The 26,668-nt window shown below is 38.8% G+C and overlaps 1 protein-coding gene across 3 annotated transcripts in view; it reads left to right on the top strand.

Moving 5' to 3' along the window:
* The window catches only part of ntn2 (netrin 2), a 46,242-nt gene extending 20,295 nt beyond the window's left edge, over positions 1–25,947 (top strand). For all 3 annotated transcript variants that reach the window (XM_011488108.4, XM_004080338.5, XM_023949133.2), the window contains exons 3-7: positions 9,546–9,734; positions 15,563–15,712; positions 17,836–17,889; positions 22,275–22,349; positions 22,431–25,947. In XM_011488108.4, the coding sequence (XP_011486410.1) occupies positions 9,546–9,734; positions 15,563–15,712; positions 17,836–17,889; positions 22,275–22,349; positions 22,431–22,804 (842 nt within the window). In that variant the 3' untranslated portion in view covers positions 22,805–25,947. The remainder of the gene's footprint in view (positions 1–9,545; positions 9,735–15,562; positions 15,713–17,835; positions 17,890–22,274; positions 22,350–22,430) is intronic.
* Positions 25,948–26,668: the final 721 nt, after the last annotated feature.

Below are 26,668 nucleotides of genomic sequence, written 5' to 3'. Positions count from 1 at the left end.
TAAAATTATGGGTTTTTACCCAAAATGAGAAATAGCATTTTCAATATCCTTCACCCAAATAATCACACCAATCACATCTAAAAATATTTTCGACCTTTGCATTATGATGTGCTAATTATTTTACAAAACTTACTGAACAGCTTTAATTAAATTGATAGACAAATGATTAGAAGAAAGGTGCTTGAACTTAGCTGAACAGTGCAACTAGTTACTATAAAAATGATCTCATAGCATGCTCTGCATATGGCTATGAAAGCAGAAAATGAAGTTACAAACATGCATTTACACTCACTGGCCACTTTATTGGGTACACCTAGCTGGCACCGGGTCGGATCGCCTTTGGCCTTCAGAACTGCATACATTCTTTGTGGCATAGATTCAACAAAGTACTGGAAACATTCCTCATAGAGTTTGGTCAATATATACATGATGGCATTGCATAGTTGCTCCAGATGTGCTGTACACCCATGATGCCAATCTCTCGTTCCACCACATCCCAAAGGGGCTCTATTGGGTTGAAATCTGCTGACTGTGGAGGTCATTTCAGTCCAATATACTTATTGTCATGTTCAAGAAACCAGTATGAAAGGATTCCAGCTTCATGATATAGCGCCTTATCCTGGTGGAAGTAACTATCAGAAGATGGTACACTGTGGTCATACAGGGATGGACATGGTCAGCAACAATATTCAGGTAGGCCATGATGTTGTAACCAATTAGTACTAAGGGGCCCAGAGTGTGCAAATAAAATATGGTTTTTATTCATATAAAACTATTTTGGTGAGCCTATGTGAATTGTAGCCTCAGTTTCTTATTCTTAGCTGACAGGAATGGCACCCAGTGTGGTCTTCTGCTCCTGTAGCCCATCTGCCTCAAGGTTGGTTGTGTTGTGCATTCAGAGATGGACATCTGCAGACCTCAGTTGTAACCAGTGATTCTTTGAGTTACTGTTGCCGTTCTAGCAGCTGGAACTAGTCGGAGGTTTGTAGAATATGGGGCAGAATAAGATGGCCATCCAATGGAGTTTGCTTCTTCTTTCTATTGACTTTTCTCTTAGCAAATGGGTTAAGCCATGCTAGATGAGATGTTTCTGTATAGTCTGTAGAAGTAAGTCTTTGTGGACGAACAATAGTCTGTGATCAAATGATGATGTCCAGTTTTTAGTGCCCTAAGTTGACTGTAGTTTCCTGATAGCAACTAGAGTGGTTCCAGCAAACCTGTGTTGTGGCACTGAAGAGGGAAAATTGCCTTTTATAATTCAAGTCATGTTGTTTCATGGTTGAGACACAGACTGTGTCCATTGGCAGAAAGATAAAGAGTTGCATTTCCTTTATGTAACATTAAAACATTAAGGAATTTTTTCTCTTTCAATCAATCACATCGACAACTTTCTTGCAATGTCAGTTTTTTGTTTTTTTACTGTTAATTATTTTTCATCATGGGCCAGGAACTGCTTTTAAGTCTGTCTACAGGTCTAATAAGAAGTTACTTTTTGTAAGAAGACGTTAAAAAAGTTTTTATTTTTTAACCAAATATAAAGCAACATGATTGTGGGGCACTGCAATGTGGAGATAGTTTGGAGACTATAAACTGTGAGCTGTGGAAGCACTTACGCTTCCTCTTCCCCTGCATTTGTTAATCATTTTTGCTGTTAATGCTAGCTGAGGTAACAAATTTACACAGTTTGTTCCATCTGTCACTTTATATTTGTAGACCATCTAAGGCATTTACGGCATTTTCCCAGAATATGTTTTTTGTTGTTGTTTTACCAAAAGTAAAAGAGACCAGCGTTGGTTTACCACTGTTTGAATCTCCATGCAAATTTGATTGCACAACATTCTCTGTCTTTTCCAATCACTGTTGGATTGCAACACTGTAGAGGAGGGAAGGGGCAAACAAGAAGGACAGAGAGATGATGCAAAGAAAGAACTGCAGATAATACTGTTCAAATGTGGGGAAGTGAAATGCACCAGTGAGAGGGAACAAAATTAGGAAAGCACCAGAAAGTGACACCAGAAACCCCCTCAAACTGGCAAACCTCCAGCATACCCTTTTCTAAGATCTCTGTCCGCCTGGTGGCATTCAAAAAGAAAAAAAGAGAATAGAATGAAGAAACTAGCAAAAAAAATACACTGCAAAAAGAGGAAGGCTAAAAATAGGCGAAGAGCTCTAAGGAAATCATGAAAGTAGTCAAATTATCTGTCCATGCAGAAAGTACATTTTACCTAACAACAAACCTTATAATAGCATATCAAAATCTAGAAACAAGGAGTTGCTGCAAGCATTCAAAAAAGCTAATTGTCAGACAAAATGACTTCGAGTTGAAATATACAGCCCAGCATTAAGTATAGTTTTTCTATTTCTAAGCAAATGGTTTTTATTTTTTGTGGACCTAATTGTAGTTTATTTAGATTACGGTTACCTAAAATTAGTGTAAGAAGGACAAATTACGGTACTCATTTTAGAACAAAATGAGAATACCATCTAAATAAATGCTCATAAAATCTAAAACTAGCATTTATTATTAAACATAAATCTACTTTTTTTTCCGAAAATGACAACAAAACAACTTTGTGTAGCTGTCCGTGTCCAACCTGTAAATAGTGTGTACAGGCTATTTGTTGATGTGAACTAAGTCATGCAATTTACTGACACTCTTATGTTTTGATTTTGTAATATGGACTGCCCCCCCCATCTCCCCCCATTCTGACCCCTTATCTCCCATCTCTAACATCCCACTCTATTTATTTCTCTCTTCTTTCCTTCTGTCCGGTCCAACATGGAATGCATACAAATATAATTATCATAAATAAAGCTTAGCCTTAAATACAAAAGGGGGTTATGCAATTATACACTCTGTTTGTCTGAAGATCCATAAACCCCTATTGTAACAGTAAAATCTGTCCAACACAAGAGGTCTTCAGCTGTAGGACAGGACAAGTTAAAAAAGAAATAAATAAATGGAATGACGACAAATGCCAGTCCAACTTGTCAACACTTTGTAAACTTTAAAACTACATCCTCAAAATTGAATTAATGCCTTCAGAAAATGATTGGGATTTCAGCTCCTTAAAATTGTAATTAAAATGGTATACAAGGTTTTTTTGTATTTTGTTTATTGCCCATCAACTAAAAATAGCAAGCCTCATAGAAAAACATATAAAACAGCAAAGTGGCTTGTTGAAACGTTCCAGCAGAACACTGTTTGATAAAATGCATTTAGATCTTAAATCAAGCAATTTGAGTTTTTTGAGTCTTAAATCAAGTTTTTCTATTATCAAGAGTATGGACCAAAACTTATTTGACTCATTTTATTAATAATTACCTTATTTTTAGATCCAAGCTGTAAATGAGACCAAGAAATTCTCGACTGTGCTACTTTTGGGGAAATGTTTGGAAAGGTGTAGAGCAAAGATCAGTTAAAGCAACATAAAACCTGGTCAAAGATATTGAATGTCTGAAAACAAGAGTTTAAATCTTTGCACGTATCAAATAAATTGCAGTCTGGGGTAAGACATGTTTGAGATGTTCTTTTTTTATGGAAGTAAGACGAGAGAGTGTGATGCGGAGAAAAACTAAGGGAAATCTGAGTTCAAAAAGGTTACCGACAGCTTTCTCTAAAGTCCACATCATGAGGCTAACCACAGAAACCAGCAGAGGGAGAGCAGTGCTGAGGCATGGTGTCAATGCCAGAAGTTTAAGATACTTGAACCAAGATGCAGAGCAAGCAAAGTAGAGGTGGCTCTTTCATGCGTTTCAGCAAAGTACACCAAAACAATTCATTGCATGGAAATATGCTGTTAGTTATGTGTAGTTTCTTTGCACAGATCTCTGAAAATCCTAAAACCTTGATAACAGCCATCTGCTCAAGATTTTGTAGCTTCTGTTGATCCATTGGCTCAACCTATCACTTTGATAGAGTTTACTGCCTCTCCAAGATGTCCCTGGCACATAAATATGGCAGTGTGTGTGCTTGACTTTACATTGCTTGGGCTATAATGAGGAGCTAATTAACCAGGTGTTCCCCTCGTGCCCTGAACAGGTGGCTGGAGCAGCCAGGTGGAACCCAGCCCAAACATACACAGACGGCATACATATGGGCACTCACACAGCATAGTATGAGCCCACATAGTATAGCCTGTGAAAGAGAGAGGGCACCCAAGGGAGGCAGCAGCAGGTCTGGACTACTGCCCGAGTCAAAAGGGGAAAGGTGGTGGGATGAGCCCTCCAATTTTCAAGGACCAACTTCAGCCATGGGATTTGGGTTTTACATAGGCATCCAAAATCAATTGGCTGTGTTTACCGGCTTGGCTTTATTCAAGATGGAAGGGTAAAAAAGGTTAGATTTACCCCTGATGTAAAAAGGAGACAGAGGAGCACTGTATAAAGTGTTTGTTTCAGTCTTTACAAATTGATTTGTCATGTAACTCTTGACTTATCAAAGTACATTGTATGATCTCTCTCGAAGTGAGGGCCATAATAAAGAAATATGGTAAACGATAGGGTTAGACAAGATAATTTAAATTATCATTATAAAAAAAGACTTTTAGGGTTTTTATAAGACCTGCACTTTTTTTCTTCACTATTACTGCCTTTGTAGCAGATTGAGCAATTAATTAGTTTTTGTATTTGCACCGGATAATAAGGCGCACCATCAACAAATGGTCTGTTTTTGAAATTTGTCATATATTTATAAGGCACAATGGGCTATAAAGCACATTAACCCTTGTGCTATTTTAGACGACCCCACCCTTACATTGACATGTTCTCCCTACCAGGACAAGGTGGATAAAGGTGGAAAGATTTCATGTTATCCATGGACACCAGTGAAGATCACAAATCATTGAAAAAAAAAAGGTTCAGCGCACTGTCTAGTGGGTCTAGATGACCCAACTCCCAACGTTAAAGTGCCTAGGATAGCACAAGGGTTAAGTGAGACAAATAAGTCAGTTTGTCAGGCTATATTAACTGCGTTCACAGTAACTCTAGAACTTGTTTGTAACACGTTGCACGTTAGTAAATTCATAATACCTGCAACTCATACCCTTGTTTGCTACACGAAAAAAAAACGATTGATAACACTAAAGCAAACATTACAGTGACTATGCTAACTTCCAACCTTGTTCATAACACCTAAAAAAACACAGTCTGACACCGCTACACGTTATCCACATTAGCGTATTTACAATAAATTTGTTGCAACTCGTAAAAAAACAGACTGACAGTTTGACAGAGCACTGTGTCCTTTTAAAAATCATTTAAAACATCAGTAAACACAACCAGAATGATCCCATATATAAGGCGCTCTGGATTATAGGGCGCACTATTGTTTTTTGAAAAAAAAAAAGCTTTTGAGTGTGCCTTATAGTGCGGTAATAGTTTTCCTCAGAAGCATTGAAAGCACCTTTTTGTGCTGTCAGGTGTCCTAAATTGTGTAAGTGTAAACCAAATGTGGATTTAATGTGGGGGATTGATGTTCTCTCTGAAATAATAAACCAGTCCTAAGAAGATTTAGGAGCAACCTTGACTTCTTGCCACATCTCCTAGTTGCAAAAGGGGTAAAGGTGGTAAAAACCCTTATCTTGTCTGCCATTTTTACTGAGTTTTTTTCTGGTCAAGCTTTATTTGTTTAACCGATGGCTGACGATAGATGTTTAATTTCTTTCATTTCAATTTTTTCACAATAGATGAGACCTTTTCAGAGCCATAATGAGACTTTGATTTTGTTAATGAGTTAAAAATGGCCTTCAACAGAGGCAAGTAATCCCCGCTGAGTCTAATTTAGTTGATGGGGGGGTCGGCAGGTTGATAGGAGGTGGTGTGTCGGCATGTGTGTGCACAAGCACTTCAAAACAAACCAATAAACATTCCAGGATGCTGAGGCAGCTGCGTTTAGAGGAACTCATCAAAAACCACACACACCTTTTTCATAATCATGTTTCTCCTTAGCTCCACGTGTCTCTTAGCTTTCTCTGGTCTGGAGATATCCCACCATCACCCTCTTTCCTCACGCAATCTGGCTGGTGTTAAAACCATCACGGCCACACATGCCAAAGCATTTATGGGTTCAATTGAAGGAGCTTTTTTTTTTCACTTGAACACATTCTCTTGTACTTTTTTTTTTTTTTTTTTTGCTGATCTTGTTGCATAGTAATAAATCAAGAAGATGCCTTGGAAATGGTGTTTGTACTTTGGCTGAGAAGAAAGAGTGAACTGTTGCTTTGAGGTTTTCCAGCAAAGGTGTTAATGGGCACAAGTTCTCGCAGCTGTTTCAGAGGGTTGATCATGATCTGTGGTTGGACCCCCACCTCCACAGGAGGTGGGTGGGTTGGTTATCTCCCTTTTTGGTGAAAACAGAAGTCCGAATACATATTTTGCATAAACTCTTTATGACATTTTGGGTGATGTTTTGTCAAATTAAGAGCTCAACAAGTTTTATCTCTTTCACCGACTAAAAAAAGAAGTCACGCTAACTTTATTTTCCTGTCTGACAATGCTGCCCTCCAACTACTGTGACTGCTGTCACAGGTCAAAGGCCCTTTCTGATGTGCGACTCTCCGGTCCATCAAAGCAGGAAAAAAAATTGCAGTTCAAAAAGAGCTGCTTTGATATGAATTCATACATAAAACAGTACTTTATTAATGGCTGAATTCCATACAAATTGGACCACGTAATAACAGGATGGAATTGGAAAACAGTCTGGGAATGTGAACCCTCGACCACCACATTTCTCTTCTTTTTTCTCTTATTTTTTTTAAAAGGCTGCTGTGGATTTAAGTGGGCCTCTTGTCAAACCAGGTGCCTGGCTTCCTTTTCAACCTGAAGGGAGAAGAAAATTATTCACTGTTCAGATTACTAGTCACACTTTACGTTTTGTCAGGTGTATTTTATGATTATTTATGTGGAACGTTTCCCACACAACGGGCATGAGAAGTGCTTTACATCATTTCTAAGAAGAAAGAAACGTTTAAAGAAAAATAAATTATGAAAAACTGTACTTTGAGAAATTGAATTTCCATATAGAGTATTGTGCGTGCACATGCTGGTGTAATAGTAGTACCTGAGAAGTAAAATAAAATATACAGAAAGTTTTAACACATTAGCACCCATGCAACTCCACCTAAAGAACCTGCAACATTTTATGAGAATCCCCCTTTTGCCCAAGAATGTTTGAAAGGGTTTTAAGTTTATTAGTGATGGGGACAAAAAATTAGAAGAAACAAATCTTAAATATCTGAGGGTCTTGTGAAAAATGATGCCGCTAAGAGTTACCAAAGTATTTGTTCTTGAGAAATATTCTTCCTATCAATTAGCAATAACAACAGAATAAACTAAATTTTATTTTAATCTGTTCCATAAACTGAAAATAATGTCTGAAGGAATTATGCCACGAGAGTAATCCAGTGGTGGAGCCAGAACATTGTATAAAGGGGGCAGGAAGGGGGTAGAAAACTTTAAAAGGGTGGCAAATGAAATCAGCTGAGTGGAAGGTCATTACATGTAAAAGGATCAAAAATACGTAAAAATATCAATAAAATCCATAATTTGAGGGGCTCAAGATCTCTTAAAAAATTTTGCTTTTGTTCTTTTCGCAATCGTTAAAGATGTTTGGATGAAGAATTTCTTGATCATGGGTCAATTATGATACAAATATTGACTCAAAAATTAGGGGGCATAGCTTATTCTCACAGCTTCTCCCCTGGAGTTATTGCAGTCGACCGTTATCAAGGGATGATTTCCTAGCCGTTTTATATTGCTATTGTCTACTGGGTTACTGTAAAAAAGCGAGTGAAAACTACCAAACAAAATATATAAATCTTATCTTTTCATACTTCAGATTTGTAATAATTATGTTTTGAGTAATTTTCAGTACAAATTATTAAAATTTTAGGCAAGTGGCTGACATTTCTAGAAGGGTTGAATAATTCTGCAGCTAAGGTTTAGTAATCATGTTATATACCTTGTTAATTGATTTAAACTAAAGGTTAAAAAGAGTGTACTATATTACAGACTACAGCAAAAGATATTCTTAATCTTAATAAGTTGTGCCCAAAATGTAAAAGTGGTGTAAACATGATGGGGAACCCCAATGGAAAAGAAATCTAGGCAGAATAAAGTAGATCCCAACAAAAATCAACAAGCAAAGCCCCATTTAAAAGCAAATGATCCGGGATTTTTTTCACCAAACACATCACATTTATTGAGACCAAAGATCTGCTAGAAAAAAAAGAGAAAAAGTTCGGCTGCTGCAGATGAGGTTGCAATTGAAAAACAGGAGGCATGATCATCTCATTAATAAACTATTTTATAGTCCATTAGCTAAGAAATAGTAAGTGACTTTTATAATGATGATGTGTTTTATTAATCCAATAGTCTGTTTTAAAAATCTAATCTGTAATACTACGTTCCCACCGGGAATGTGACGTGAAGTTACATTACTGCAGCAAAAATGGCGAGCAATATTGGTGAGCTAGATAGCACGGGAAACCAGCTTGGACGAGGATCCACGTGGATCTAGTTGTCTACAAATGGATGCACTACAATGCAGAGCATGGAGTTTTATGACACATGGCGTGTCATAATAACTTCTATGTCTTTCCAGTGGCATGTTTGGGTCTGCTCCTGGTTCACCACAATTTATATACAGAAAAACTCAGAAATGCTATTTTAAACTATATTTTCTTTATATATGTCCTCCATGAGAAAAATCCTACAAGACCATGTTAACACCAAAAACTCAATTTTCTTCTGAATGGGTTTTTATACAGTTGGGACTTCCCTAAATTAAAAGGGGTCATCTTCCATACATCACAACCAAATTTAGGGTCCCTGATTGGTCAAAGTTTGTCCTGGCTTAACTTTCAACAGCCGGGATTTTTGTAAGTAGAGCCCTAAATCGGCCGTGGAAACTTGTGAACGCAAGAATTTGAACGCAGAAGCCTAAAGCCCACATATACACGCTTTTACAAGGTGTTGGTGTGAACAGAGCTTTAGGCTGATCTGTCAGGGTTATTTTTTTATTGGGGGGGAGGGGGGTTCTTTATTGCTTGTTTCTCATCCATTGATGCTTGTTTTTTTTTTCCTTTTTTAAATGCATTTTATAGTACCAGTACCTTCAACCCTTGATTTTGCCTCTGTATTCAAGATGAAATTTATTTCCGGAGGCTGGTTTTAAAAATGCCAGTCAATAAAACCCCTTTTTTTTTGTTACAAATATTCTTCTTTAGAAAGGACCAAGCTCAAAGCCGCTCTGCATTTGAAGGAAAGTTCTTTATTCATCATTGATTCATGAAATGAACTTTTTTCCCCCAGAAATTAATAACCAATGAGCTGAAAAAAGCCAGATCTATTAATTATGAAACAGAGAAAATGAGCTCTGCAAATCACACTTTTGATTGATGATCTGTAGAGCAGCAGCCAAGCTCACAATGCACTTAAAATATTCATAATTGTAGTATTTTACGGGAAAATCTCTCTGCTCTCTTTGGCTTAAACAAAGGTTTACATTTTTGGTTAACAAAACTTGTTGGCTGTTCCCTCTGCAGCGTGCAACTGCAACCTGCATGCTCGCCGCTGTCGATTCAACATGGAGCTGTACAAGCTGTCGGGCAGGAAGAGTGGAGGAGTCTGCATGAATTGTCGTCACAACACTGCTGGACGTCATTGTCATTACTGCAAAGAGGGATTTTACCGAGACATGGGCAGACCGATAACTCACAGACGAGCCTGCAAAGGTAAGAACAACCAGTTTGATCAACAACAGAAGAGCAAAATCTAAGTTTGATTTTTACTTTTTTGGTGTTCTCTCTTAAAGAAAACATATTGAAGTGAAAATTATACTTCATATAATTATACATTTCTGAAAAACCATAAAAAAAAACAGAGGCTGAATTACAATGGAGCCACAACTTTTCTCTGAAGATTGATCAATTTGATTTGCCATGAATTTCTCTCAGGTCTAAAGCTTTTCCCATCAAATCATTCCCCAAAAACCACATTGATTTTTATTATTATTTTTTTTACATGTGCCATTAGCTTTTCAAGCCAGATATCAGTCTTGAGATATTGCAACAAAAACACGTTTTTTCCACTTTTTATTTGGACCAAATAAGATCAAAGAAATAGCAGCAGAAAATCATCTTTTTATTTTCTTTGCTCGGCTGATTTTAGTGAGGATGAAGAAATACTGTCAAAGCACAAAAAGTAACATCGCTGAAAGCTTCTATGTCTGCAAGGAGTTCAAAACCTTTAGATCAAAATTTCATAGCAAGACTTTTGCTGGCTTTTGCTCAGTTTTTCCTCTGTGGCCGACAGAACCTGAAACCCGAAACGATGGGGTTAGAAATGGCAAGATATCAGGCCACATGAACCAATGTTTGCTGCTCTGGCATTTTGGGATATTCATCATGTAAAGACAAAACTGTACAGTGACTTAGTTACATGCCTCAAAATATAAATGATATGAGCCCAGACAATAGAATGAGATCTGCTTCAGATTCTGAGTTGCCCTCTTCCTAACTTCTGCTTTCCTTTAGCTATCAAACATGTGCAACCCTCCAGTTTTTTTCCTCTGTGAAAGCCAAGAGATCAGGTGATAAACAGTTTATCAACCTCCTCCACAAAGCCTGCAGATCTGAAAGAAATGTAACTTACTGCCCCAAAAGCCTCTTCAGGGTGGCCTGACTCATTGATTGATCAGAGCAACTTCTTGGCCTTTGAGGAGCTCCCATTTCCCTTTGCTTCATCGTGTCTTTTTTCATCTCCCTCTCTACAGATTTTTCTCATAACCATCACCTCAAGCTGCTTCTGGACATCTCATTTTTTTCTCCTTGTGATTCATGACAAACCTTTAGCACCTTTGTCTTCCTCTTGTTCATTTATTTCCCTCAACTCATTTTTTAGCTCCTCAGTTTTTCCTGCATTCAGCGAGCATGTGTCCGGGTCATGATTGAAGTCTGAAGAATGGCTCGGCTGTGCGTCACGTCTGAAATGGTCAATAAAACACGGGTGTTTTTTAAGGGGGAGCAAAAGGATGGAACATTGGAGGTTCAAGAAAACGGATTGCTTTAAAGCCTGTTTTTAATCAAACTTGTAATAAATGGATGTCCAGAAAGCAAAAAAAGTATGTGCCATCTTTGGTACTTTCGATTGGTAGTGATGAACAAGTGGAATGTGAGCATGTAGCTCTTCCATAAAACCTTTACACTTTGAAAAAAAAAAGAAAAAATGGTGAAATCACAAGATTTTAAGTAGTAGCTTTATCATAACAAAGCAAAAACAAAAAAATATCTTCAAATCTTTTAAAAGTTTGTACTCAATGAGACCAAAAACCAAAAACATTTTTATGCAAACCCCTCATAAAACAATGCATGTCATTACTCTAGTGCAGTGTTTTTCAACCAGTGTGCCGCGGCACACTAGTGTGCCGTGGGAGATGGTCAAGTGCGCCGTGAGAAATTGCTCTCATTAACTGATCTAAAAACATTTCCCATCTCCAGGATTTCAGCTCTCTGTTCATCCAAACAGGCCCTGATTAAACACTGAGGAGTTAAGAATATAAAAGATCGTAAAATACTTTTTCTTTGCGTTTATTTTATTTTATTAAAGACATTTTGATAAGAATGATGGTACAGTACCGCGATTCAGCTGCAGCTTCGGCTGTATTTTGGAAAAGTCCCGCCCCTTTAACTGTCTCCACCAATCATTCTTGGGGGGCTTAATCACATGTCATCAGTTTGACCAATCAGAAGTGGTTAAAGTCTTCACTTCCTTGTCCCGATTTAGCTCATAAAGTCGCTCAGTTCTAACAAAAATACCAGCTAAAGCTCGTCTTTAGCGGTGTAGCTTTCCACAGAATCCGGTATCAGACCGTGGAACAAGTGAACAAAACAATGATGCTCAGAGACGCGATCTCCGGCCGTTTTATGCACTACATCTCCCATGATGCATTGGGTTGTGAGAGTGACAGCGCACAAGGAGATCTGTTGTTAAACGTCTTGAAACCAACGAACACACATCAAACTGTTTTTAAATCTTCTAACTTAACTTTTAACTTAACTCTGTCATTACATCCACTGGATTTCCTTCTTTTAAGGCAAATCTAATTGCTACTGTGTGTTAGATCATTGGGTGTTTGCAGGACTCAGTTTCCAATGAGTTTGGTTGTCAGACTTATATCGTCACATTTACCTCTAAAATATTCTTGCATATGAAGCAGTTATTAGTCTTCAGCGGCTTCTAGATGCTCAGGTCCTGAGGCTGCAAAACCCCTCTGAACCATTATATCTCCACCACCAAGTTTTTTTTTTTATTTTCTATTAATCATTTACATATAGGCATTCTATGAACCAAATGTCTTCTTTTTTGTTGTGTTTTCATTCAACACATTGATTGGTAACCCAATCAAACCACATGTATTTAGTCTTTTTTTCTGTTCAGTGATTTAAGAAGACATGTTACTTCAGTAGTTCATTCTCTAAACCCGTTTTGTCCCTTTCGGGGTTACGGGGCTACTGGAGTATATCCCGGCCACTCGTGGGCGAAGGCAGGGGACATCCTGGACAGGTTGCCAGTCTTTCTTAGGGTCACGCATCACACCCACACTCACATTCACGCCTAGGGACAATTTAGAGTAAACAATTAACCTATGAAGCATGTTTTTGGAAAGTGGGAGGACGCCAGAGTCCCTGGAGAAAACCCACACATGCATGGGGAGAATATGCAAACTCCACAAAGAAAGGTCCCCCATTGGTGTTCTGGTTCAGATGATTAAATATTCATGTATTTTTTTAATAATAGGAGGAAGCTTTCAATTTTGCACATCATAGTTTTTCCTGATTGAAAGTAAATTTTTACTGAAAAAATAAAGAAGAAAATGCATTTAAATTCATTATTAATTGCAGCTAAAACTAGTAATGAGGCAATGAATGTTCCATTAAAGCTCAGTGCTGTGCATTGGCTCATCAGTCTTTCCATGAGCCATAATCTGCTTATATTTCTCACACATCATACCAAGCAGCAAAGTATGCATACTTTTGATCATTTGCACATGAGCTTAAGGAATTCATGTAATTAAAAGTTAAATTGTTTCCAGTTATGATTAGAAATAACTCTACTTTCATCAAATGTGGTGAAAAGCATTTTTGGCCCATGAACAGTAACACTAATCACTTAAACTAGCCAAAGTCTTGTCAAAGGACTACAAATCCCAAGACAGTGTCACGTTCACAGTCCCAAAGGCTTGAAAAGTCATCAACATCTGAGGACATTTTTACAGCTTCTTAACTGGCTCTAGCCCCTGCACATAAAACATCAGTGTTAAAAAAAAAGCTCTGAGGAAGAAAGCTGGGGGTGGAGATTGACACCAGCAACCCCCTGTCCACATCCAGCTGCCCACAGCCAGTTTAGATCAGCCATTCTGAAGCTGTTTACTGAACTATGTGGACTTTGACAGTCAACTCTGAAATTTCAACCACCTTTGCCTGTTTACAATCAAGTTAGAATGTCAAACATTATTCCCATCTTGTTTATAGCAGCCTGCTTGATAGTCTTTGCAGTTCAAGACTTGGAGATTGAGGTGTGTGTGTGCTGGGTGGAAACAATGGCCACTCAGTACTTTGCCACATGTCTTAGCAGGCATGATAAAGGAGCTGCAGAAGAGATCAAATGGCATTGGTTTGCCCCATATCTGCTTTGGACACATATTTTCATAAAAATAATAAACATTAAGTCAAAATATATATCAAATAAATTGAATCAACGTCTACTTTTACATAATTCCTTAAACTTTTATCTTCAATGTGTCCAGATCGCTTGCATCCAATGATTGGTTTTTTGCAGCAATCAACTGAGTCTTGTTTTTACACAAAAGAAAAGAAAAAAAATCAAGGAATGTCAGAGATTCCCAAATGGTTTATGGGCACTGTGGCACCTGGAATATCTGGCAGGAGCTCGGACTTTGACTGATGGATGAGGGTTGGGGGAAGGTGTTTGGCATAGACCAAGCTGTTGCTGACTTCACCACAAATATATCTGGATTGTCTTTAGTCAGGTTAGTAAAAGTTTTATGAAATACCTTCAAAGCTTAGGCTTTTTGCACAGAGCCGACTTAACTCAAACAACAGGGATCTTGCTCACACGCTGAAGCGTCAGATTTACGTCTCTTTGTTCACAGCTTCAAACAGACCGCAGCCACTTCGACACCTGTGGGCATGTTTCTAAAGACCGAAAATCCAGTTAATCTCTTCTCACCCATGTGCCAGAAACACACGATCACTCTTGGGTCAGTTTCAGCCATTTAAACTCTTCCAGTGCTGCATCAACAGGTGGTCCTCTGCTTTGTTGTAGCAGTAAAAAAAAATAATAATAATAACAATTGTACGGCACAAATAAACGCATTCACAGTTCAGTCAGGAGGCGAGGAAAAAAAATGGCATGTTAGTAGCTGCCTTTTTCTGGCAAGCTTTGTCTGTAGCTGTTGGGTTACAGGGTTTCTCCCCCCAAAAAAATTAAGTTAGGCTGTCAGTACCTTTCTTAACACATTTGGGTAATTATGAGTTTGCTTTGGTGCTTTCGTGTAAATGCATTTCCCGGATATTACTTTGGAAATTAGAGAAAAGTCAGTCACGGTCAATTTGTATGCTAGGACTCCCGTTTCTTTCGTTACTCAAACTTTTTGTAGTTGGAAAGAAATAAGTCGTGAAACTGCACAAGAAAGAGTTTTTAGATTTTCCATCATGTGTAGTCTGCTGTGAACAGATAGGTTTGTGTTTACTGCCTAAGGAACAGATTTCAGGCTTTTTTTGGTGCAGTTAGAATGACCACAGTTTGGATGGGTTCATATTTGTTTATCTTGTAGAGCACATGGGACTCTGAGCTTGTCCCATGTTGCAGTGCTACATCTCTCACGCACTCCTTCTCCTCACATCTTCTGCTTTCACCCCCTCCTTCTGTCATCCTCTCTCGTTTCCTGTAAACTTTAGTCAAAGAGCTTTAAACCAACACTCTGGATCATATATTTAACATTTTTTTCTGCCAAAAATAAGGGGTCTCAATGAAGTTAGAGGATCTAAAATAAATCACCCAGAACCGGCAATGGTCATGAAAGCCTTGCCAAGTGGAGGCGACCGGAGTTGTTGCTTGTTGCTCTTGGCATTTGTGTGGCATCGACTGAACTTTCTGGAAGTGATGAAATAAGAGTCAGCAGACACACCGCATTTAGGAAGGAGGAAATAAGTCAAAGGAGGGAATAAATCCCACCTTTGGGCTCTGTTTTCTATCATTGATCTCCTAAATGCCTTACTTTTGACTAGATGTTCTTTGATTTTAATGTTTTCATTTAAAGTTAACGGCCATTCATAAATGTTTTTTGTCTTTCTGAACTAAGTTGTCTCGTTTCTGCAAACGCAAACATGTGCAGATAGTTTCAGTGTTATTTATTAAACAAAATAACACAGGGACAAAAAAAAAGTTTAATAATGAAGTCTAACCTTGTCTTTTATTTGCCTCTTTTTGGTGTCTTGTGGTCGTCCCTTCTTTACACCTGTCCCCATAACTACCCCAGCCTGTGACTGCCATCCTGTGGGCGCAGCCGGCAAGACGTGCAACCAGACCACAGGCCAGTGTCCCTGCAAGGATGGTGTCACCGGAATCACCTGCAACCGCTGTGCCAAGGGTTACCAGCAGAGTCGTTCACCTGTGGCTCCCTGCATTAGTGAGTTAAACCACACAACTGATGCCTTATTACCCACCGTATGATACATGTTGGGGCAGTTTTATCCCATTATCTGTGACACGTATAAGAAAAGCTGACAATGTCTTGGATAAGGGATGTATAGAACATTTCTTGTATGACATGTAACTGAAGGTGTGAAATGCGCAGAAACAAATCAAATCTATATTTTTCTATAACAAGATTGTGCTCCTTTGCATGTTTTCAATTCAGAGGTAGGGTTTTCTTCCACTATACCCTATATATTCAGTATATTCACAGGACTCAGCAAAAGCAACAATGCCACACAGTCAGCACAACCGCAGGGTGCCATGTTCCATCTCACATGCAGCCATGGAACAGATGGTTACTGAGAGTGAAGGAGAAGACATCTGTGGTCATGACTGACAAACCACACTCTTCTGAGTGACACTGAAGTCTTTAGTCAAAACAAGACTTGTGGATGTGTTCATATTTAAGCACCTGGATGAATGAGGAACATAGTTGATGACAGCGTTGTGAAGCAGTTTGGCTTCATGACAGACCTTCTCCTTCCTCCCGAGGAGCTGCTTCTACAAGACAGAGCGGCACTGGTGCACATCCATGTGACCTTTTTATCATCTGTCTATGTTCACCGGCTACGGCCACAAGGACACACAGCCGTGGATTGCTTTCTAGCTGCAGTCTTTGTTTGTTTGTGTTGGCATAGTGTTCATCATTTCTCAGAGACAACTGCTGCCTTCATCTCGAAGCAGCTTTCCGAGAAGCCCTCCGTTTCCAAGTCCAATCAAAAGCAGATCCTCTGCGTGGCTACACAGGCGTTCCTGGAAAATTCTGTTATGGCAAAAGCAGAGACCTTAATGTCAGGATCAGTATTTGTGTTGGAAATTTGCATGTAATTATGGTTCTTAAGGAATTCCTCTAGACACTTCCTTTGTGTGCCTGGCAAAGGAGGACCGCATCTGCCTCATGATGGTCCAACCACTGTCGTGCCATCTGTCCATCTGTACACATATTGCCTGCATAGAACATGCTCAGGATTAGCCCAGCATCTGTTGATTTAAAGTCCCAGATTTCCATTTTATGTGGTTTGCCAGAAAGAATATCACTCAAATGTGTCGTGGTTGTTGCTCTCCTTGATGCATTGAGCTAATTCAAACTGTTCAATATTTTTACCAGTTTGTTCAATAAAGACCCACTCCAATAATTTTTTTTAATCCATTCTAAAAGCAGTCCCAGTGGTCTTTTAAATAAGATTTTGCCGTTTTTGCCCAAAATTTAAAAATCTGTGTAGTTTTCCAGGACATAGTTTCTGCAGAGTGGCAGGAGGTCATTGTAGGAGTTGTGGGTGGGACCCTACATTTCCCCGTTGCACAGTTCTCTCTTTTTACGTGCTCTTCTGCTAGCTTACAGCCCCTCACACACCCAACCGATTATTACCGATGCAACAAAAATGCCCAGCATTATTGGAGCTATCCAGCCATACAGTTTTGAGCCAGATGACAGCTCAGACAAGGAAAACAACGATGTATATGGATCTATTTGTCTGAACCAGAGTGGAGCAGAGCATGAAGCTTGAGGTTTTCTACGTCACAAATATGATCTTTTTCTGCATTTTTTCTCTGGTTCACAATTATTTGAATAAACAAATACTCCAAAATACATTTTTAATCTTAATTTTCTTTATATATGTCCTCCACCATCAGAAAAAAGCCCCAGGAATATGTCAAAAACACGATTTCCGTGGGAGTGGGTCTTTAAGTTAAATTCCTTAGCAGTCCCAGTTCTTTCAACAATACCCTCAACAAGTGTCAAGTAAAACCACAAGTATTTTAATTTGCATAATTGACCTACACATTTTACAGCCCAAACTTACTGTATTACTATCTGAGTGTTTCTGTTGGCGCCGATTAGCTCGAACGCTTTCTTCTTCCCTGCACTGGATTTTATGATTTTGAAGGTTTATTGTGATAGTCTCCCCATTCCCCCCTTTTTTAATGAATTTCAGCATGTTCAGTTTATGAAAAGGCAAATTCTCTCTTTACAAGCCCATAGCCTGTATTTGAAAAAGTATGGATTTATATCGAACCAGTGAAGCAGTTTTGTGTTTCTTGTGTGCATTTCAGAAATCCCTGTGGTCAACCCCACAGCTGTGGTGAGCAGCACCGAGGAACCAGCAGGTTAGTATTCTTCCTCTGCACCTCGCCCAAAAGCACTGCTAATTTACAAGGGGCAGCAGCTATATATGTTTTTCATATTTCTGGACACATGTTTTAAGGTGTGGAATAAATATTAACGCGGGGTGGGTCCAACTGTTTGAAGTCATGCTTACAGAAGAAGTGTAATGGAGAAGCAAATTTTCCATTGTCCCAAACACTGACACGGTTTCCTCCACCTTCTGCTAATGTGACTTGCAGATAGAGATGATTAATTACAGAACAGAGGCGAGATGTGTTGCAAGTTCTTAGCTATGGAGAGTCTTGGCCAGTGACTTTGGCGAAACATGTTCAGTCCCTCTCTAACTTTCCAATTTAAGCTCCGGTCAATTACCCCTTCTTTATTTTTCATTCTGGAACCGTGTGGTTTGAATGGTCATGTTGATTTGGAAATGTTGATTCACTTTATGACATATCTCATCACTCACTCCGCACACTGTGCCCCTTACTTTAACCATTAATATTCAACTACATTTTTCAAAGTATCACAGTTGTTGCTTTTTTTGAGCTTATGCATATTTTCTGAAACCACACAATAACTGCTTAAGCTCAACTTTTGACCTGCTGCATCTTGTTATTTAAAGACTAAAAACCCAGCAGTTTGAGAGCTTGATTAATAGAGTTCAAGATGTTTTTAATGGCTGGAAACTTTGATTCCAGTCTGTAGAAAATAAACTTATAGGTATTGTACACACTTTTCATACCTAACAATAAATTTAGCAAATTATGTTTTACAACTGATAGAAAAATTATGCTTTTGTTTCAAATTTGAAATCATCACAAATCTGTTCATTACTGTAAGTCTATGACTTTTTTATGCACAGAAATGTAAAGTCCTCATTTAATAATAATTTATGTAAATGTAAAACACTTCAATTTTTTTGAACATTTTTAATAAGAAAGGACAAAAAAATGCAGTAAAAGGCCAAAATCTCCTGGACAGACTGATTAATGGACTCCCAGAGAGAAAAAAAGAAACATATAACATATTGGCTCTGCAGGAGATTTCATAAATTGAGCGGAAAAAAACCCCAATACATCAGTCTTGCGCTTTTATTGTTGTTATCCACATTGCGCTTGTCAAATAAAATAAATGCTTAGTAGCCATGAACAAAAAAAAAGTCTATGATTTTTCAAAGTTTTATTCACGTACATGTAACTTTAGATGCTTCTGTCATTCAAGTTACCAAGTTGCCAAAAAACACTGTTTCCTTTCTGTTTCATCCAAAACTTGGTGTTAAAAGTTCACAATCTTGCAGAAGTGTACATATTTCCAAAATGTTTTTTTAATTACTAGATTCCTTTAATTCAAAAGAAATTTTATCTAAGATATAATACGATTTTAAACTGTCTGTTACTTCCTTTTAGTACACTGGTGATGCAAATGTGCCCGTCTGAAGTTCTCCTAATTTAACAGAAATAACAGCCCCCAGCCTTCATAATGCTCTGAAAGACAAACAGTTTTCAACCTTCAGAGACCAGCATCTTTTGGTCTAAATGCACGGAAATAAAAGTGAAATAATCACACGCACTTTGTCACCATGACCCTGCAGAGTCTCACAACATTTACTGAAATGTAAATCATGAGGAAGCAGGTTGTAAAAAGGTCCAAAAAACAAAACAAAGCATAGGCCTGGACTGATCCTGAAAATTATTACAGAAGAATACATGTGTGTTATCTGCAAGATGGCTCAAGACAAACAAAGAGAAAACATCAATAAGTATAAAAAACAACTCGAAGTTTATAGAATATTTGTAGAAACATCTGAAAAAATGTGTAGAGATTGTAGGCAGCCCTATGTGTTTTAATGACCTTGACTGTAACTAAAAGATCCCTTTACCTTTATAATACAACCAAGTTCAAACAACTGTAAATAACTAAACACTAACAAAAGTTTTCTCTCTTTTATTTGCAACCTTAAATAAACCATAAAAAGGTATCTTGCTTTTATTATTTTTTGGTGTGGGATATTTTAATTTAAATATCTCAAGACTCCTGGGGAATAATGAGATCAAAACACAAGGATTACTAATAATGAATTCACCTCAGCCTCACCAAAAAAAAAAAAATTCCAGAGCATTTCCCCCTGAGTGCTTCTCCTTCCTAAACTACCACAGAAGAAGCTTCACCATCAGAAACCTCCCAAATCTTTTTGTGTTGGGGGCGGTGGATGCAATTTGTCCTTGTCATGGCACAGTGAAAGGGGCAACCCCGGAGCCAATTGTGCGTGCTGCCAGTGGGCTGGCCTTCTGGGTCACTGAGCGATTCCCCACAAGCCTTTCCAGGTGAAGGGCGCACAAAGTGGCTCTTCATGGGAAAGCACAAACAGCCCCTGAGCCTCAGCTTATAAATCCATGTTATGGACTGTACTTTACTCACAGTTACCCATGCACATGTTATGACTGCATTTACACGCACCTAAATTGCACTTGTAATCTTGAGAAAATATATTTTACATCCATCTCTCCCTGCATCTGCCTCTTCTTAACGTTGTCATTTTCTTTTCTCTTTTTTTCTCCATCTCTCGTTTTACGGCAAATAAATCCTCAAACGCTCTCATATATATTGCCAACTCTTCAAGACAACTTTATGAGCTCATTGCTCCGTTGTTTTCTTCCTTCTGCTTCAGTCCGTAACTTAAAGACGAACAATGGAACAACGTTACACTCAAGTGTCCCCAGAAGAATCGTTTATTGGGGTTTCTCTTTTTTCTTGCTTATCGGAGAATTTCATGTAAAGCAGTTTAGTTGGGTTTGCTTTTGAGATTTGCACGACTCAATAGTTTTCCTTTCAAAGTCAATGAGACGGTTGACAGCAAATACCACCAGAGTTGCCAACATGTGGTTTTCCAGTTTCATGTCCTGACATTCCACAGTCAGCTTTTCATGTCCCCTCTTCAGCTGACTGAAACCACGTCGGGAAATGACCCTTGGGTTCGACTTTTTCTGAGCAGAAGATCTTATTTTTTACATCGGCATCCATCAAATAGTTTGTAACCTAAAATATGTGGATCCAAGTTTTTATAATTTTCATAACTTGTTAGTGCTCATTCAACAATGACGGTTCATCTCTGACGGGCTTCAGTGACTGTATTTTAGGTATTCTTAAAAACTGGGCTCTTAAATAATGTCATTAGATTTTTATTGCTGTCTTCTTGCAGTCAAGACTAGTAACTAATCAAAGGACATGATTAAGAATTTTAAACAAAGGAAAGTAAATAAACAATCAATGATATCCCTACATGCATTTGCCTTGAAACTTTTAAAAGCCTTTCTTTAATATTCGCATAAAAACATTTAAGTTTAATACAAAAGTGATACAGGAATTTTTTGGCCTCTGTTTAATGTTTGTAAAATCTTTATCTCTTTATCTTAAAAAATGTCTCAAATCTAGATATTTTTGTCTGAAATTAAAAATAAGTGTTTTTTCTTTCTAAAAGTCAGTTTAGAGTATAATAAAAGTATGTTGAAGTTTAAGTTGTGTCATTGGCCTGTCGAAATGTAGAAGATTTTACAGCTCGGGTGGGAAAAGTGTTTCAAAATGAACTTTTTTCTCCAATTCAGTTGAGATTCTTTGGATACTGAGATGCACTTCTACAATGCTTTTTGAAGAATGTAGAAAGTTGGGAAGTATCCTAGAGCATTTTTGTTAGTAAGAATATCAGTATTTAAAGTCACTTAGAAGATAAAGTTGCAATTTGTAAAGTTTAAAAGGGGTTAAAGGTTGAACATTAGTCTCAATATACTTTGTACAAACCGGGTTCTGTAAGTTCATTGGCAAGTAAACATCTTCTTACATAAAATTCAGCTAAAGAGGCAATAAATTAGCTAAAATTGTAAGAATCATGAACACAACTCTTCCCTAACCCTCCCCACCCCAAGGAGTGGCCAGAAGAGGTCATCTGCCCAATGTGTGGTCACAGTCATAATGCTGGCAGTCAAGGCTTTTTCATTTCCATCCAAGCATGACCTGCCTCCACGCTCTGTTTTTCCTCAAGACCCCAAAAAACATGTCAAAATGAGCCCTTTTTCTCCTCTGGTATTTCTCACGGTGATTCGTCAAAGGCTCTATTTTTAACGCACAAAACCAAAATCTGCATCATTCAAAGTGATGCTATTTTTCTTAGCCCTTGGCCATGTTAGTGAATGTATACAAAGTTGTAATACATGGCTTACACTCATAAAGAGCAGTTGCAGAGAAAGTTACTCCCTGTTTATGTTTCTATGTATAAAAACTGTTTGTCATCTGCAGCAACAAACTCTAGACTTGTTCTGATGCTTCTTTTGAGAGACATTAGTGTGTTTTTCTCTCTGTGCTAACTTCCTATTGATGTTCTTGCTTTTTTTAGATTGTGAATCCTACTGTAAACCAGTGAAAGGCAATTTAAAGATCAATATGAAGAAATATTGCAAGAAGGATTATGGTAAGAAAAGCTTTGAGCACGCTGTGTAAAATAATTTGAGGTTTTGACCAGAGTGTGTATTCCTTGTGACTGTGGTTTCAGCCGTCCAAGTCAACGTGCTGGACATGGAGACTGTTGGGGATTGGGCAAAGTTTTCGGTCAGCTTGGTGTCAGTGTACAAAAGCCGTGGTGAACCCCTGAAGCGAGGCGACAACATCCTGTGGGTACACATGAAAGACCTGGCCTGCAAATGTCCCAAGATCCAAATGAGCAAGAAATTCTTGGTGATGGGCGGCAGTGAAGGAGGGACGGGCCCGGCTGCAGGGCCGGGAGTCGGAGCCACAAGTCCGGGGGCGGAGCGCGTGGGTTTGGTGGCTGATAAGAACAGCCTGGTGATTCAATGGAGGGACGTTTGGTCAAGACGTCTGAGGAAGTTCCAACGCAAAGAAAAGAAGGGAAAATGCAGTAAAGCATGATTGGTTTGGAGTGCCAATCCCTACCTCTTCTTTCACCACACACCTTTATGAACTGACTCTTCCTCCTCCTGCTCCTTACTCCTCCTTTAATGTGGGAACAGACTGCATGTACCCCACCTTTTGTAGGGACCATGTTTGTGTATATTGTATAATTATTTTTCCTTTATTACCCCCCCCCCCCCCCCCCCCCCCCCAAGTTTTGTCTTTGTAAAGCCACTCATCTATCATTCATTTGGTTTGCCTTATAAAGGGACCGTTAAAAAGTTTTTTTGTTACAGAAAAAAGCCGACACCAGAGCCTGGACCAATCCACTTGTGTCACCCATTTACAAGCTTTTTTTCTTCAAGCTGTTGGCTTTCGCCAGTTTAGCTTCACTGCTCTTGTATTCCACGTGATCAACCAGCAGCGCTCACGTCCTGGACATTTGTTTGGATTTGTTTCACCTCGACTGCAGCAACTTCAGACTGATTTCAGAAGCGAGCTGCAAACAAGCTTGGTCATTTTAGTAATAAAACATCTCTACGAGCTGGATCTCCTGACACTCCCACAAAGATAATAGCCCTGCTGCTCCAGGTCTTTGTACCAACATTTTTGGGAATAACATGAAAAAAAACTTGTGTCCAACAAGGAATCGAGGGCTCCAAAGCAAACCAGTGCTGCTGCCGTCACACCACCCTGCCACAACATACTGCTCATTTCCACTCTTTTCCTGCAAGTCTGTGACACTGTTCTTAATAGCATTATTTTTCAAGGCTGCTTTTGATCTCATCCATTCATATTCCATATTCCAGCCAGTCTTATTTGTTGGTTCATTTTAAGCAGAACAAAACTGGCCTGTATGAATCACATTTCGCCTGCCTCTTCGTTACTGGTTCTCATGGGTGGCTTACAAACTCATGTCTCACCAGTATGATTCACTGTCACTTTTTCTGGCCTCTGTGTGGACAGAGAGGAATTTCCGAACAATTCCAGTTTTTCTGTGACTTTTTGCCTAATGGATTTTTGTCTTCCGCTGGATACAGTCTTCCAGATATTGCGCTGTGACTGATGTCATTTCTTTAAATGTCTGTCATCCTGAAGACGGGCAGGATATTGTCTGCCAAAATAAAAGACCAAAAGACGTGTTTCTGTTCATGCAGTAAAAGGGGAAAAAGTGGGTTAAACATTGTTTTTGTGATGTATTTTGACAAAATGAATGAGGCTGGAAAGTCTTTAGTCCTCGCTGATTGTACTATGATATGAGACGATTGAGTTTCACCTGTCATGCCATGGTCATGTTTGTATGTTCTGGGGGTTTCTTGCTGGGAAGAAAACCAACATGAGCATCAAAATTCAAAGCAAAACTCAAATCTTCTTCCACCACTTGCCCACCCTAATGCATACCCCTGTTATCCTTTGCCAAACAAGTACAGACCTTTTTAAATTCAGTTAGGAGACGATTGAACTGGGGACCAGCTAAAACCACAGAGAAATCTGCCTGGCTGCTCCTGAGCTATTTATCCATCTTTCACTTTAATTTAATTTCAAAAAGCACATTGCTGTATATTTAAATTGAGAATAGGATAAACAAAGCTTTTAGGGGCGCATTATGTTGGTCCAGCAGCGACTGCCTGCACAGACCTATGTAGGCGGACAGTCACGCTTCTTTGGCTGTGGCGACTAATGTTTGTCAGTTCTCCAAAAGTGTCTTAAATTCCTTTTCAGCTACCCCCAACTCTTCTTTTAGCATGTTGTGGAATTTGTGTCTGTAGATTGAAAAAACGAGCCCCTAGAAAGAAGCTGTGCTGTAACACTCTGTGGACCCTTTTTTCACTTTTCCAGAGAAAGTAAATAAAACTCCTGTTAGCTCTAATTGTGTTTTTGAGATATCGTTGCCAGACGTGAGAATACAGACTTGAGGGATGATCCAAAAACAACTCTCAACCAAAACATGACCTGCTAGGATTTCTGGTGATTGAAAGAAAATTGACATTTGGGATTGTTGCAATCCCAAAACCCACTCATTGTTCAAAAAAAAAGGCAGAACCAAACAATTATTCTTGTGCTGTTTTGCAGCCACTTGACGGGCAGGTGAAGATACTGTAACACACTTGCTGGACACGTTTTAATGGATTAGCAAGTTACACCTGATAGACACTTGCAGTCTCCTCTCCAGTAGAACATTCACTCTACTGGCTTTTTTTCCCCCCCCCTGCCCACCCTGAATGTAGGAAAGTAAGAATCTCCCAGATTTATTTTGCTCTTGTGAAAACCATTTAGTAAGCCTCATAGGGAGAGCCGCCTGTTGTTTTACATTAACAACCCTGCAGCTTGGCAGTGGAACTGAGGCAGTGTAGCCGCTTTACTATGTTCTCCCCGCTTTTTGCTGCATTTATAGCATACACAGGTGTATGAGTGCAAGTTTGTGTTTAATTAACCTCCCCAAGCAAACAAGTGATATGCACATGAAGCAAACACGAAGGGAGGTGAAGGAACTCTTAATAGCCGTCTAGTGTTTGTGCAAAAACCCCTGCGTATCTGCCATACATGTGTGTTTCATTTGTCCCCACACATTTGGCTTGTTTAACAAATCTTGACGCATTTATTATGTTGTAAATATGTGCAGAACTGCCTCTGCCATTTACACTGTTGTTTTCTTTGTAAAGCGTCCCTTAGCCTGGGATGACTCACCCATACGGATGTACAAACCAGATGATTATGGAGGTGATATGGATGTAAAAAACCAGGAACATATGCTTTTATGATTGCAAACAGAAGACGTGGTTCAAATATTACACAGAATGTATTTGTTATTATTTTACCTTTATTTCCAGACAACAATTGCCCTCCTGTCAATGGTTTTCAGGTGAACTGCATTAAAATGTGACAGAGAGGAACCTTTGCTTCTTCTGTGGAGCTACAGATTGGACCTTGACACAAGAGTCCACAGTTTTCTGTTTCCTTCACGTCCTTGAATTGGTGGAGTACTCAAGCAAAAAATGTCCACCTACCTCTCTCTGAGGGGACTAAGGGGTGCTTCCTTTGGTTCAGCCCTGCTTTTCACTGCAATTATATCAACGTTGTGTACATTTTCCTCTGAGGCAATGAACCACTGACTTTTTCCTCTAAATGGTAAAAAATAAATTATTAGTTAATGAGCCATATGTTGTGTTGATCATTTATCTCTTTAATAGCCTCCATTAGCTACAGGAATTATATGTATCTGTTTCCAGTTGGAAGGTATGCTCACTCACAGCGGGCACAACTCTGGTATGTTTCCACTTAAGTGGAAGGGTGTTTGAGGGGGGAGAGTATTGGGAGGTGCACCCCTCCTCTCCCCTCAATGAACACAGCAAAGACTAAACTTTTGTAAATAAACAATGCAAAACAGATTTAAATGTGAATCTCAGCTCGGAAGAACTCCAAAGTCGGACTCAAAGCAAAAAGATCGTTCTTCCCCCGCCCCTCTTTTGCTTTCTTTACACAAACTGGCACCATTCTTTCTTTTAAAGTCCCCCGATGAATTTTTTTTTTATATAAAAACTTTGACTGTGGTGCTTTAATTATGTTTCTGAAGTTTTTAACCCAAATCCCACAACATAAACGTCTTAAAAAGCTATATTTCATGTTTATCTGAAGCCTCTGTTTCCAAAATCTCCTCTACATGGGTTTGGCCATTGGTCCTGAGCTGATTAGCCCCGCCCTTATTCCCCCCTTTCTGCAAGCTGCCTCTTGCATAAATGAAGACCTTTGTGGCTAAAGTTAATCTTTAGCGATAAATGAAAAATGAAAAGTGAGATTTTTTTTGTTCCAAATCGACACTTTTTGAGTGGAATGACAAAATGAATGTGTGTACCAGACCCTGCTGTTTCATAAAATTACACA

This window comes from Oryzias latipes, chromosome 19, assembly GCF_053564925.1.
Source record: "Oryzias latipes strain Hd-rR chromosome 19, Olatipes_Hd-rR_3.1".
Classification (NCBI taxonomy): domain Eukaryota; kingdom Metazoa; phylum Chordata; class Actinopteri; order Beloniformes; family Adrianichthyidae; genus Oryzias; species Oryzias latipes.
This window is presented reverse-complemented; position numbering and strand designations above follow the sequence as displayed.